Raw genomic sequence first — 16,312 nt, forward strand, 5'->3', positions numbered from 1 at the left:
AATGGGAAAATGCCCTAAAAATAAAGTCTGTTAATTTAACAACAACAACAAGAAGGCAATAGGGGGTATCTCAAAGGCATAGGGAAGGGAAGAGCCCAGCGGAAGGTGCTCGGCTGGGGGTTGTAGTTAAGGTGGGACAAAACCAGGTGACAAGCAAGGAGGAAGGGGGAAGGGCCGCACCACAGCAAACACAGCACTCGTGTGGCCAGGGAGGGGCTGCTGACCCCGTGCTCCTCTTGGGGAGCTCACAGCGAGCCATTTGTTTGTGTTCTCCGCACTCACGCATTCTCCAAGTCTTGGGAACTGGAACATTTCTCTCTCCCGGCTCAGAAATGATCGGTGGAAAAGGAACCAAAACAAGTACCTCATTATGTGTCAAGATTAATCTGGGAAAACTGTGGGCTGTTGACTGAACTGCTTCTCTTAATCGGCTGGTGCTCTAGCTTTAAAAGTTCCCAGGAGACAACCTGAAATCCAGAATCTTCTCAAAACAGAAAAGAGTGGGGGAAATTCTGAATACATCACCAAACAGTAAGAGCCTCAAGCCTTTGGAAAGAGCCCAAAGGCCAAAAGCAAGACCTGCAGAGCTCTGTCCACACTGGTGGGTAACCTGATGATTATCTAACAAATTCAGCATATGTCTACCAGAGTTCCAGAAGAGTGAGAAACCTTGGGATTCGTCTGAGTTAGAACAATCTTTGATTACAGCTGAGTCACCTCTGTGTTCTTAATACAAGTAAGACCTGGGGTCTTTTCACTGTGTCTGTTCATGTGATAAGTGTCGCCCTCCAGTGTGAAATGGAAGGACGCCCTTGTTCTGTGGGGAAGACAACTGTGGAAGAAGGAGCTATGAGTACGGAGAGAGCCACCTAGAATGCCCCCTCCAAACCCGTCGGCAGAAGGCCTCTTCCTGGGGGCCTCTAACAGATCCTGAATGCTGCAGAAGCCCCAGAGGCTTGGGATCTGGGACCTTCCAGGAACTCAAGATCTCTCTTGCTGAGGTCCTTTCCATCACCACATGGACCAAAGTCTTCACCAAAGCCTTTGTGCTTCTCACCGTCTTCCTTACCAGGAAGCTCCACACGCCAGCCAACTATCTCACTGGCTCCCTGGCCAAGACCAATCTCTTGGCTTTCATCTTGGTCATAGCCATCTGCATCACATATACCATCACCCACACCTGGAACTTTGGCCAAATCCTATGTGACATCTGGCTGTCTTCTGGAATCACGTGCTGTGTGCATCTCTGCATCACTGCTGTGGACGTGTACTGGCCATCACCAACATCCTGTAGTACAATAAACGCCAGATATGCGGCCTCCACAGTCACCACTGTCTGGGCCATTTCATCTCCATCCTGTCGCTCTTCTCCCAGATCTCCTACATGATCTACTCCACAGATGGTGCCTTCTACATCCTGTCCGTGCGGCTCATCACCTTTCACACGGCCTCCGGAAGCCACCATATCACCACAGCCCAGCTCATCAGAGTTCACTCTGCTCCCTCAACCCCGAGTCTCGCACTCAGCCAGCTCCCCTCTGTCAACCACCTGAAAATCAAGCTTGCTCATAGAATCCTGGAGCAAGGGGATGTTTGCACCTCAAGAAAGGAAAGCCATAATAAAAATAACTATAGCTCTCTTGAGAACCTTTAACTGCCTCTAAACTTACTGTGTTTTCTGGTTTATTTTATGTGGATCCAAAAATTAAAGCTATTTCTATTTTATCAGCAAACAATGGTCCAGGAAACACATCACGAACGTTGAGTCTAATGATGTTAGTACAGCAACTTCTACAACAAAATAAGTAGGCAGAAAGCACTGAAGGCTCTAAGCACTGAAAATGACAGGTATAGAGGCATTATCTTAAAAGAAGCAATAATAATCTAAACCAGTTTTGAAAGTACCTGTGCTACCTATTTGATAACTGTTTTAAGACAAATCAAAGTCTATAACATGACAAATTAGTGAGGCAGCTAGTGTACTAAAAAGAGCACAATTACCGGCCCTCTAGAGCCTACTCCACTGGCCCTCCACGGCGAAAGGCAAAGAGACTAGACAAAGCATAATACACGTCATATTTGTATGATGTCCTGTAGTGTCAAAAAGCTTGAACACATACTACTAATTCTCCCAACAGGAAAGTTGTTGTCATGGGAAAAGCTGCATTTTGGAATAAGACCAACCTTGTGACAAAACCTGAAGCTACCACTTTTTTAGCTAAACAAATTTGTACAAATTTGAACCTCCCTTATGATGTAATATGTCTCGGACTTTGTTGGTTTGGGGCTTGTTTTTGTTTTGGGGGCGGGAAAGGGGAGCATGGGAGAATGGATACCAAGGTATAAAAGTGTTTTATTAGTGAGTACTGAAATAACTTAATGGATTGGGACTAACATTTTTCTATTTCCTTTAAGAAATGGGAGAAGATAGTTCAGAGTATATTTTGTGAAAATTTTGTTTTAGCTGTACCTCTAAGCATGTATACTATACGTTGACACAGATGAATGTAACATATATTTCTTATTATGTGTCATGGCCTAAAAATTTAGCCACTGATTATAACAGAGCAATCAAGATCTAAACTCCACGCCCAAAAAGTTGCAAGGATTAAACAACATTACAGATATAAAGTGGCTAACATAAGTGCTGCCACTCTATTTTTACAAACTATGATTATTCCAGGATAATGAGGCATTATTTCTAATTTCAAACCCCTGTTCACAGTTATTAAAAACTTTTTTTAATGTTTATCTAGTTAAAAATAAGACGTGCATTAGTTTGAAACAACCTTTGGGTTCTAACCAATGTACTTGTGACTTGGCAAAATCCACCAACATTACAAATGCATATCCTTTCACCCAGCAATTCTACTTTAAGTAATTTACCTAGAAATATACTTCACATATGAATAAACTAAATATGCACATTTTTAAAATGCAGCATCATTTTACATAACAGCAGAAACTTTAAGCAGACTGTCCATCAGTGGAAACCTTGTAATAAACCATAGCACATCCACACAGGTGCTGTTGGTAACAATGAAGAAGCCCCGGAAGAAGTTTCAAAATATATTAATGGGAAAAAAGGAAAGGAAAGGAAAGGAAAGGGAAATAAAGGAATGGTAACATTTGTGTTTAGAGAAACATTTTTGCTTTATATGGATTATGCATAAAATGTTTATGGAAGAACACAGAAAGAGGTAAACAGAAAAAAAGAGAATACGTATTTGCCTGTGTATATGTAAACTGTGCCTGGAAGCGTATACAAGAAACGGGTAAGGGGAAGTGAGCAGTTGGGGGTAAGGTGAGAAGAACATATGTATAAAAATGTAAAGCAAAGTAGCATCCACTAACAAGATACTACAGTCACCCATCTAGAGTGATCAAATTTTTATGTTTACTCATTGAAAGCAAATGAAAACCAAATTAACAGAGGACAAATATTGAACATGGTCCTCTGTACACAAAAGAAAAGCTGAATTTGAGGTTTAGTGAAGAGAGTTTTATTCCTGGGCTATTGTTAGAGGTTAAAAATAAACTGGGACAATGTCAAATATTTCTGATCTATCCCCTCAGTGGAGAAGAACAATAAATACCAGTGTCTACTGTAACTATTATCTCAAAGGTACCCTTTAATTTAGCTAAAAGGGGGAGGGGAAGACAATTATTGGTACTTCCCTTATTTATTACAGTGTTAGCCTCTTTCCAGTTATGATTAAGGTAAAATAGGAAAGAAAGTCTTCCTTTCCTTGACATATGTAGATTAGATGTCATTACAGTAGCATGTGTTTCTATTCAAAATTGCAGTCTTGCAAGAATCCCGGCCCACGTACTACACTAATTCATGGCCCTACAGTTGCCATACAAGACAGAAGATTAGGAGAGGTAGAAGAATGCCAATGCAAATACTCTGGCAATTTACAAGGCACTTTTCAGAGACAGTAGCATGGAAAATACTACTGAAGATACCAAACAGTGTTTACTTCGCAAGTTTAAAAACTGAATATACAGAACAGTTTTCACAATCTACCTCCTGCAGCAATGGTTTCAATTACGACCTGCAAAAATATAAACAGAGGAATGAGAGAGAAACTCTGATAGCACTTAGGTACAACTCAGTGGTAGGAATGAGGACGTGGGTCTGATGCGGGACCCTGGGCTCAGAACACCTGCACCTCACCTTCTTCTGAAGGACATTAACTTTCCGCTCCTTCACATCCAGCATGTCCTTGAGGTCATGGATCTCTCCAGCTTGTGGTCCCCTTCTCCTCAGCCATGTCCTGGATTTGTTTTGTCTTCTTATTCAGCATGGTTTCCTTCTCTTCCAAACGCAACCCCAGAGCATCCACCTAAGAATATAACATTTTTACAAATGATTAATTGAAAAGAAAGGAACGTAATTCCTTCCAAATAGATGTGTACAGTTGCCTAAATGATACTTTTAGAGTAAACTTTCATTAGAATCAAATAAAATACCACTCTAAATACAACTGTGACTATTTAGAAATGAAACCCTAAAATTTTGTGAGCACTTCCATGATAAAATAACATTTACATCCGTTAAGTTATGGTGTAATCAAAATAAACAGATCTGAATAAAGGGGACAAAATTGGAGAATTTATATAAAGGGGTTGAGTTGAGCTTTGCTACTTCTATAAAAGTGGTATAATCTATTATGTTTCTCAAATTTAGAATCATTTGGAGGATTTAAACAGAATGCCAGGCCAAGCCACCAGTTTCTAATTTGGCAGGGTTGGGGCTCAAGAATCAATATTTCTAACAAGTTCCCAAGTGATGCTACACTGCTTTAGAAAATCTAAAAGTAGAAAGGAAACCATAAGCGTCACCAAACATGACACTTGCTGTATCAGAGAATACAATCTAGCTGCAGCTGACAATCCCATAATGCACTTAGAGATCTGTAAGGCAAAGCAAGGTCTACTTTCAGATCTCAAGACTAGTCAGCTAAAGCTTGGTATCCAGGTACCTTTATCACCAAAGTTTCATACCATCCATTAGATATAACTTTAAAATAATTAGAAATCTAATATAAGTACTTATGTTTTCTTCCAGTTTTGAGATACAACTGACGTACGGCACTGTGTAAGTTGAAAGTGTACAGCATAATTATTTGACTTCCATGCGTCATGAAGTGATTATCACAGTAAGTTTTATGAACATCCATTGTCTCATACAGATACAAAATTAAAGAAATAGAAAACAACCTTTTCCTCATGACGAGAACTCTTAGGATTTTCTCCCTTAAGGACTTTCACATACAACACACAGCCGTGCTGATTATCTTTATCCTGTTGTGCACCGCACCCCAGTACTTATTTACCTGATATCTGGACGTTTGTACCTTTTGACTGTCTTCATCCAATCTCCCCTCCCCTGATTCCTCACCTCTGGTAACCACATATCTGGTCTCTTGTTCTGTTTGTTTTTCAAGTATAACTGACCTACAGCCCTATGTTACTTCCTGAAACACAGCAGTGTAAGTTGATTTTACTATACATTTCAAAAAGTCTATTACAATACGTCACCACACAATAATATTCCATAGTTACTGACTGTATTCCCCACACTGTACATTTCATCCCCTTGACTCATTTACTTTTGTAACTGGAAGTTTGTCCCTCTTAATCTCCCTCACCTACTTCTTTCCTCTCCCCATCCTCCTCTCCTCTGGCAACTACCTGTTTGTTCTCTATAATTCTGTTTCAGTTTTGCTATGTTTGTTCATTGGCTTTTTAAGATCCCACATAGACGCGAAATCACACAGTATTTGGCTTTCTCTGTCTGGCTTACTTCACTTATTAGCATAATGTCCTCAAGGCCCATCCATGTTGTCACAAACAGTAGGATTTCCTTCTTTCTCATGGCTGAATAATAATATACACATACACAGACAACATCTTCTTTATCCATTCATCCACTGATGGACACTTAGGTTGCTTCCATATCTTGGTTCATTAATGCTGTAATGAACATAGGGGTGTATGGATCTCTTATAATTAGTGTTTTTGTTTTCTTCAGATAAATACCCCAGAGTGAACTGCTCGATCATACAGCAGTTCTACTTTTAATTTTTTGAGGAATCTCCATACTGTTTTCCATAGTGGCTGCACCAACTTACATTCCTACCAACAGTGCACAAGGATTCCCTTTTCTCCACAGACCACAGACTCACCAGCTCTTGTTATTTGCTGGCTTTTGGATAATAGCCACTCTGACAGGTGTGAGGTGATATCTCATTGTAGTTTTGATTTGCATTTCCCTGATGATTAGTGATGTTGAGCATCTTTTCACGTGCCTGGTGGCCATCTGTATGTCTTCTTTGGAAAAATGTCTACTCAGATCCTCTGCCCATTTTTTAATCAAGTTTTTTTTTTTTTTTTTATGTTGAATTGTATGAGTTCTTTGTATATTTTGGACCCCTTATTGAATATATTACCTGCAAATATCTTCTCCAATTCAGTAGGTGGTCTTTTTGTTTTGTTAATAGTTTCCTTTGCTGTGAAAAAACTATGTAGTTTGATGTGGTCCCACTTGTTTAGTTTTGCCTGTTTCCCTTGCCTGAGGAGACATATCCAAAAAAAATTACTAAGACCGATATTGAAGAGGGTACTGCCTATGTTTTCTTCTAGAAGTTTTATGGTTTCAGGTCTCACATTTAAGTCTTTAATCCATTTTGGTTCTTTGGTTATTTTCTTAAAGTAATTTATTTATTTTTGACTGCGCTGGGTCTTTGTTGCTGCATGCGGGCTTTCTCTAGTTGCGGCGAGCGGGGGCTACTCTTTGTTGTGGTGCGCAGGCTTCTCATTGTGGCAGCTTCTCTTGTTGTGGAGCACGCGCTCTAGGCACACGGGCTTCAGCAGTTGTGGCACGCGGGCTCTAGAGCGCAGGCTCAGTAGTTGTGGCACACAGGCTTAGTTGCTCCGTGGCATGTGGATCTTCCTGGACCAGGGCTCAAACCTGTGTCCCCTGCATTGGCAGGAGGATTCTTAACCACTGTGCCACTAAGGACGCCCTTTTAATCCATTTTGAACTTGTTTTTGTGCATGGTGTGAGAGAGCAGTCCAGTTTCATTATTTTTCATGTAGCTGCCCAGTTTTCCCAACACCGTTTGTTGAAGAAGCTGTCTTTCCCCCACTGTATGTTCTTGGCCCTTTGTCATAGATTAATTGCCCATATAAATGTGGATGCATTTCTGGGCTCTCTATTATGCGCCATTGATCCATGTATCCATTTTTGTGCCAGTACCACACTGTTTTGAATACTGTAGCTTTATAATATAGTTTGAAATCAGGGAGCATGATACCTCCAGCTTTGTTCTTCTTTCTCAAGACTGTTTTGGCTATTTAGGGTCTTTTGTGTTTCCATACAAACTTTAGAATTATTCTAGTTCTATGAAGAATGCCATTGGCATTTTGTACTTATTTTAGAATCTATTCACAGCAAATTTCATTAAACATACTCACACACCAAATTCTTTTGTTTTTTTGCTTTCCCACTAAGGATTTATAATTCAGCAAATAGTTACACATTTGATTACAGAAAAACAGGGAGGTGGGTTTCTTTCTGTTCAACAAAAATGTAACATGAGTCACACATGCAAGCCACTTCTGAAATTTTTAATTTTCTAGCAGCCACATTAAAAAGTGATAAAGGAACAGGTAAAATTAATTTTAATAATATATTTTATTTAATCTAATATATATACACATTATTGTCATTTCAAACCTGTAGTCTATATAAAAAAACTATTAACAAGCTATTTTACGTTTCTGTTTTGTACTAAGTCTTCAAAGCCCAATGCATATTGTAATTGACACTTATGTCACATCTCAATTTGGACTTGCCATGTTTCAAGTGCTCAATAGCCACATGTGGCTGGTGGCTACACACTGACAGTGCACATCTAAGATAACAAGTACGTTTCTACAGAACATCTTTAATCTTGAACTTGTCCTATATTATTTTTCCTGTCTGAATGTAGAATAACCCACAAAGAAAAAAATAGGTCGGACTTCCCTGGTGGCGCAGTGGTTAAGAATCCGCCTGCCAATGCAGGGGACACGGGTTCGAGCCCTGGTCCAGGAAATTCCCACATGCCGCAGAGCAACTAAGCCCGTGCGCCACAACTACTGAGCCTGCGCTCTAGCGCCCGCAAGCCACAGCTACTGAGCCCGTGTGCCACAACTACTGAAGCCTGTGTGCCTAGAGCCCGTGCTCTGCAACGAGAAGCCACTGCAATGAGAAACCTAATTTTTTTTAAAAATAGGTAATATGGGTAATGACTCACAGAGAGAATACCAAAACATCAGGAAATATTATTATTACCTTATATCACAACTATATTATTACATCAATAACATATTGAAACTATATTATATCAAAACAATAAGGTATCTGAGAACCAGTACTGTATGTTTAGTGGCACTTACTGCTCAATAAGTATTGTGGAAAATTTCCTAGGAGACCAGTCTCATTTGAGACTGATATAGATAAGCCATCATGTACTTACAAATTATGTTGGACCACGCTGGAGAGGAAAAACATGGAAATAAACAACATTCCACTCTGCTAAACTCTATTTCTCTCAACCACTTCAATGCCACCAGTCTCACCAAGCCAGAAATAGGGGAAGCCGTCTTTTCAGGTCCCATTTATAATTCGTCAGCACAAGTTCCACTGCCCCCTCAATAAACAATCTTGCACCTGGAATTTTCCTCTATTCTACTTTAATTAATGATACAGGGTAAACCTTATTACATTCTGGAAAGGTCCACCTAAGAACTTTCAAACTCTGAAAATCTTATTTCTGAAACACGGTTCTTTCCTTTCTTCTACGCCTACTAAATCTACTCTTTGTCCATAGTATAACCTCTGACCTATCATCCCTAACTTTTTGTTATTCACCTCCATTCTGGTTTTATTTGTTTTTCTCCCAGCCTGAGCAATCATTTCAAATACAGCCTCACATCATCTTTTTTTTTCCAGTCATGTTTATTTTTTACAAACCTTTACTTCTGTATTAAACAGTTTTCTCCATTCTACCCTCAGACTTCTGAACCTTCCTGCACATGGTCATGTATATGCTTGCCAAGCACATACACAGTATATCAAAAGTCCTCGGAATTCTATTCTCAAGCATCGTATTTTCTTCCCTTGTATTTTCCCTGTGGAAAATTTCAATTTCCCATGGTAACCGGCAAAACCAGTACTTTGAGAAAAAAGCAGACCCAAGATCTCAAAGCTAAAAAGAAGTGATGGAGCATGGATTTAAGATTAAATGGTCTGTCTTCAGATCCTAAGCTCTTAACCACTAATTCTGTAAGATTTCATATATGTAAAATTCTAGAAAATGCAAACTAATTACAGTAACAGAAAGCAGACCGAGGGTTGCCTGGATATGAGGGAGGAAGTGGGGAGGAGAGAAGAATATCAGGGAGAGGCAGAAGAAAGGGGTTACAAAGAGGTACAAGAAAACCTTGGGGACAGGTGTTCTTTATCTTGACCGTGCCATTGGTTTCAGAGGTGTATGTGCCGAAACTTACCAAACTGTACATTTTGAATATATGCAGTTTATTTGATGGCAATAAATTTGATTTTTTTAAGTAAGCAAAATTAGAAAGCATGGTATTAGAACAGGAATAAACCAACAGACGTTTGCCACAGAAATGCAAGCCCAGACACACACACTCACACCATTTAGTGACCCATACACATATAAACAGAGGTGACACTGTAATCAGTGAGGAAAGCACAGAGTATCTGATAAACTGTTTTTAGACAACTGGCTACCCATACTGAGGGAGGGGGGAAGAACCCTGACTCATATCATACACAAAAATGAATTCTAGATGAATTAAAGCTTTATATATAGAAAGCAAATCTTTAAAACTTTTAGAAAGAAAGATACTGTTTAAGTATCTTTTAAGACAGGGCAGCATGGAAGGATTTTTTTTTTTTAAAGACCCAGAAAGGATACATCGTAAAGAAGAAATACTGGTAAAGCCAACTACGTTAAAATTCAAAACTCCTACACGTCATTTACCATCTTAAAATGTTTTAGTATTTTACCTATATTTTAAGTGCCTGAAATAGTTCTTAGTAAACATACTACTAAGGAAAATAGAGGCATATTTATACTAACTTTTTTTTTTTTAATTTATTTTATTTTGTTTATTTTTATTTTTGGCTGTGTTGGGTCTTCGCTGCTGTGCACGGGCTTTCTCTAGTTACAGCGAGCAGGGGCTACTCTTCATCGCAGTGTGTGGGCTTTTCATTGTAGTGGCTTCTCTTGTGGCAGAGCATGGGCTCCAGGCGCACGGGATTCAGCAGTTTTGGCACGCAGGCTCAGTAGCTGTGGCTCGTGAGCTCCAGAGCGCAGGCTCAGCAGTTGTGGCGCACAGACTTTGTTGCTCCACGGCATGTGGGATCTTCCTGGACCAGGGATCGAACCCGTGTCCCCTGTATTGGCAGGCGGATTCTTAACCACTGCGCCACCAGGGAAGTCCCTACACTAGCTTTTTAAAATGTTGATATTTTGTGAACTGGTCAAAATAAATATGATGCAATACTGAACTTCAAGTTTCAAAATGTATGACCATTTACAATCACTCCAAAAAAATTAAATACCTAGGTCTAAATCTAACAAAACATGTATAGGCTCTGTATGCTGAAAATTACAAATGGCTAATGAAAGCAACTGAAGAAGATCTAAATGAGTTCTTCCCATGAATAGTATATGAAATGGAAACTTGACATGTGTAAAGATAGCCAATCTACTTAAATTTTTCCTCAAAGATGAGGAAAAAGAAAAGATTACTCAGCAGTGACCAAAAAAAAACAAAAGTGTTTTACTGACAAACAGTAGAACTACAATAAGCCAAGCCCAGCGAATCCAAAAGATGTTACGTTACAAATTTCCAGTTTTGGTGCCTGAATTCAGCACTAGAGAGTTCAGAGCAAGAACTAAAATCCAATGCAGAACAAAGATGGAATACATGATCACCACTGAGTTCTCCAATGGTCCTTTCTAAAGTGCAAGGTGACAAAATTCCTTAAGTTACCCCCAGTTTTCCTTCATCTACCTATTAAAATTAGAAACACTCCACTATGCAAAGAAGGAAAAAAGGTCCAGAAGGGAAATGTCAGAACAGACTGAATAATTATTCAATAGGGAGAAAAGAACTGCCACCACAGAGCGAAGATTCTTGTGAATAGGAAATTCAACGACCAGGCTGTCGAGATGCCAGAAGAACTCACTGACCCTTATCCACCTGGCGTTTGTTGAGGCTCAGCTCCAGCCGGCCTACGTGGCTACTAGTTCCATCTGACAGCATCAGATGTGGCTCCTATTAGTGAACCCATTACAGGGCATCCATCAGCCAGGGCGAGTCAAGAGGGAGCTCCTTGAACCCTCTGACCCGCTGCACAGTTAAAGAGGTCAAAGTCTTAGAAAGTACACATGCCAGAAATCTAAAAATAAATAAATCTCATGCCAAGTCATTTCTACCTAATTCCTACATTCTAGTTTGTATTCTATATACTATATATTCCACTTCTAATATGTATTCTATATATCCCAATAACCACAAGCAAAAGAACAAAGCAACTCACCTTAAAAACATTTTACCCAATACCCTTGAAATACACTATTAAATTCTTATTGCAGAAGTCAAAAGCCCAGACATTTAAACCTGTAGATAAGCTTGAACTGCCTTGTCTCTCAGTTCTTCTCAGCATTAATTTCAGAAAAATGAAAGGCTTTCCATCTGTGGGTCAGGAATCAGAACACAGCAGGAAAACGTCCCTCATCACTTCTAAGTGTTTCTCATTCTGATGGGACCAATGTCTCAGGATAATAACTGTGAGGCCTCATATTGCTGCTTCTTTACCAAAAGTACCCAGATGCCCCAGCTGCACTTTTACGTTAGATCCCTGACTCTGCTAAGTGACCTGGAAATGGGCCTGCACGAAGCACTCATAAATACCCGCGTGCCGATTTGAGGGAATGTCAGTCAGGTATGAGACCCACAAGAATTGGTGACCGAAAAAGGTAAAGAATGAAAACTCCTGTTATAAACATACAAACCTTTGGTGTTACTGCAGTGGGAAATGCAGGTTTTGATATTAAAAATATTTCGTATCACAAATATTAGCCACAGAAACTACCCAAGCCCACAGTCTAATTACTAAGTGATCTTTTCAATTCAAATCACCTGTGTACACTTTTTCTTGATCTGCTTTTTCATGCAATGCAGAATTTAAATGGGCTAGTCTGGAGAGCTGAGATAAAAATAACCACAAAAACCACTTTGCTACTACTAGATTAATTGCTCTGAATTCTACACTGATCTTCTGGTTTGGTGTGAACTAAATTCAGAGTATAATTTTGCGTGAGGTCCGTATTTTGCAAACCACAAAAAACATATTCAGGAAAACCCCTCACAGACTAGCAGGACACACAGTCATCACCCTAACACCATTCTTGGCAGGAGGAATAAGACCTTTTTTATTCACATCAACTGAGCTGGAGGAACAGCATCTAACCAGCTTGCCAAGCATCAAGGTCTGTGGCAAACAGGTTAGGCCAACTTCAACAAAATCAGAAGGTTTTTCCTCCACAAGACTTTCTCTACCAAAGGACATGAACAGAAAAATGGCTACCTTGCTGTTTGGCCTTTTACTTCTGACCACAAAAGTATTAATTATCTCAACCCATCTTAACCTTCTTTTGTTTTACATCAATAAACAGATCTACCTAAGAGCACATTAGCACTAGTAACTGCATGCCAGTAACAATGGCATGTTTCCTATAATTCCTCTTTTGCAATTATATGACTCACTGCCTTTCTAACTCTCTGACCACACCTTTTCAGTTTTCTTCACTGGATCCGCTGTCATTTCCCCCTCTTTACATCTCACTCGATACAACCTTCCTCTGGAGAAACCAATTCATCCCTAAGGCTTTAGCCACTACCCCCATAATGACAGCTTCCTAATATTTATTCCTAGCCTATTCCTAGCCCCAACCAGTTCTAAAAACCTGAGATTCTAACAAAAGTTTCTGCTTTCACTGAATATTTAGTTTAGAATGAGCTTTTTTGGTTTTAATCTTTTCTTTGAAAGGACCTTTAAAGATCACCTAATGTGGTCACACATAAATGTAAGTTAAATCCGAGTACTGTCTACTATATTATTTTCTGCATTTTTCCTGTATTTCATAAATTTTTTTTTAATTTATGTATTTATTTATTTGGCTGTGTTGGGTCTTTGTTGTTGCACGTGGGCTTTTTTTTAGTTGCGGCAAGCGGGGGCTACTCTTAGTTGCGGTACGCGGGCTTCTCATTGCGGTGGATTCTCTTGTTGCGGAGCACGGGCTCTAGGCGCGTGGGCTTCAGTAGTTGTGGCACATGGGCTCAGTAGCTGTGGCTCACGGGCTCTAGAGCGCAGGCTCAGTAGTTGTGGCGCACGGGCTTAGTTGCTCTGCGGCATGTGGGATCTTCCTGGACCAGGGCTCGAACCCGTGTCCCCTGCTTTGGCAGGCGGATTCTTAACCACTGCGCCACCAGGGAAGTCCCCATAAACTTTTAAAAAGGTAAATAATCTAAACTACTCCTAATTTTAAAGCTGAGGAAATCAAAGCCAAAACTAAGTGACTTGCCGAAGATCACTAAGTATAATTTCCTATCACCACATCTCCCACTGTTCCTATCACCACATCTCCCACTGTTCCCATCTAGAAAGGAGGATGACTGAAGGGCGTTGGGTCATGAGGCTGAGAGTGTACACAAGCAGACCTTTTTAAAAGGCTATTTCAACTGCACTGAGTTCTGTCTGACATCCCAACAACAGGTTGAAGAGCTCAGAGAAACTTGCAAAAGGACACAGGCAGAGATGTGTCATTCAACAGTGCACAGTTTATCTGTACAAAGGTGGGGAGAGGGCTACAAAGTTATCATCTAAAAAAACCAGTGGTGATATTTTAAACCCACTGATATTTAATATTCACCTCCAAATTCAGATGAGAACTTCATAATTTAAAAAATCTATTCTAGCCACATTAAACATCTATTCTAACCTTGGGAAGTTGGTATTATTATTCTTCTCAGTGACAGACGAGAAAATGGAGGATTACAGAGGTAAGATAACTCATCCAAGGTCACATAACTAATAAATGTAGAAGGCTATTTCAAGCCTAGGTCTGACTCCAAAGCCCATGCTTTGACCACAGTGCTACTAAATCCAGACCACCTCTGTGAAGGTCAACCAATTAAAGGAGATGTTCATAAAACTGGAGCAATTCCATAGATACTATACACTGTACACTGCCCAACACAAAAGGACCTCATTCCATGGACCCTGAACAGGAAAAACACCAGGTCTTTTCCCACATCCCGTTTTTCCTTCAAGAATTTTAAAATTTAAAAAAAAAACAAAACCAAAAAACTCCTGAATCCATGTTCTTTTTCATATGTGCTTAATTTTGTGATTTGAGAGCTGGATGAAAGTCTAGGGTAGCTTCAGAGAGGAGGATGAGATCGATAAAGAGCAATTATAGGGGGCCTCCCTGGTGGCGCAGTGGTTAAGAATCCTCCTGCCAATGCAGGAGACACAGGATCGAGCCCTGGTCTGGGAAGATCCCACATGCCGCGGAGCAACTAAGCCCGTGCGCCACCACAACTACTGAGCCTGGGCTCTAGAGCCTGCGAGCCACAACTAATGAGCCCGTGTACCACAACTGCTGAAGCCTGCAAGCCTAGAGCCTGTGCTCTGCAACAAGAGAAGCCACCGCAATGAGAAGCCTGTGCACCACAACAAAGAGTAGCCCTTGCTCGCCGCCAACTAGAGAAAGCCCGCGCGCAGCAACGAAGACCTAATGCAGCCAAAAATAAATAAATAAAATTATTTTTTTAAAAAAGAGCAATTATAGGAACAGAAAGATAGCAATTATAGAAATAGGTGAGAACTTTCAAAGAGCTGGTTCAAACTGTCTTTTATGGGATCCAACAGGAGAAAGCTGCTTTGGAAAAAGTGAGCCTTGTCAAGTGTCACCAGAGTAATTTAAGAAAAAATAGCAAATCCTGATAAACAGGCATATAACATTCATATAATCACCCCAAATTCAAAAGGAAGTTAGCTTTTCTACTGTTATCTTTTAGAATGAGACCCTTATATTTGAGCAGTAGTCCTAATAACTTACAGGGGTAATTGCTGAAACTCAGTTAGTCCTAAAAACAAATATAAAAACCATCCAAGAATGACCACAAATACAGTCTTTGTTCTCTATGGTACAAGAAACCAATCACAAGCCCATCTGTGTGAGACCTAGCTAATAAGAACACTATTTCAGAGGGGGGTACAAAGAGAAGGATGGGTTGCCAAGGGGAAGAAGTAAGTCATCTATTAGACTGTGACAAGTTTTTAAGTGTTTGCATTATCATTAACCAACTGCCTGGTTCCCTGGTTCCCACACCTGCCACCTCCATCCAAAACTATCACAGCAGCACTTGCCAACAGGCTCAGCTCCAAAACACTGGCGCCCTCTTCTGACCCTTTTGTAGTACTGCATTCATACCAGGCACTGATGTGAAAATCTCTAATAAAGCCACAAATTAATAAATTTGCAGGTAACATTTTCCAGATAATTCTGTATTTGCAATTCCCTGAATAAACCTTAATTTAGCTTGATAAAAATGTTAAATAGCAGACCTTCTACATAAAATTTATGCCAATGAAAAGAAAAGCAACAATGTTCTCTTACCGTTTTAACAGTTTACATATATTAGCTGATAGTATTACAAGAATTAGAAGGATGCCAATAACTGACAGACAAAGACCTTACTATGTGCCAGGCACTAGGAGTGAATAAATTAGTTTAATGCTAACAACCTAATGAGGCAGGAACGCCTCTTCATCTTACAGGTGTAAAACGAGGCACAATGAACTTAAGTAATGTGCCCAGGACCCTGCACCTGGTAGCAAGTGGTAAAACTGAAGTACACACTCAGTAACTGTGACTCCAGAGCCAGAGCCTTATCTACCCCAAAATATCCCTCTGAGGTATCATGATAAAATGAAACGTGATCAAAATAGAAAAAGTATAAGTTGTAAGGAAAATTATAAATACATCATCCAAATCTCTCATTTTCAACAAAATCCCTAACTGTAAAAAAATAAAATACTACATGAAACATTTTGGTCATTTTCCCATTCCCCCTCGCTTGAAGATTCTGAACTTCTGGGTCTAAGATGTTTTTATGCCTTCTTTTTACTACCCATTCCTTTCTTCATTAC

At 39.9% G+C, this 16,312-nt stretch overlaps 1 protein-coding gene across 1 annotated transcript in view; it reads right to left on the reverse strand.

Annotated features, from left to right (window-relative positions):
* LOC132362729 (ELKS/Rab6-interacting/CAST family member 1-like) overlaps positions 1-16,312 on the reverse strand; it is a 131,139-nt gene that overhangs the window by 63,443 nt on the left and 51,384 nt on the right. Inside the window, 2 exon segments of the mRNA XM_059917705.1 lie at positions 4,181-4,252; positions 4,254-4,349. Coding sequence (XP_059773688.1) covers positions 4,181-4,252; positions 4,254-4,349 — 168 coding nt within the window.

Source organism: Balaenoptera ricei, chromosome 3, assembly GCF_028023285.1.
Source record: "Balaenoptera ricei isolate mBalRic1 chromosome 3, mBalRic1.hap2, whole genome shotgun sequence".
In the NCBI taxonomy this organism is placed as follows: domain Eukaryota; kingdom Metazoa; phylum Chordata; class Mammalia; order Artiodactyla; family Balaenopteridae; genus Balaenoptera; species Balaenoptera ricei.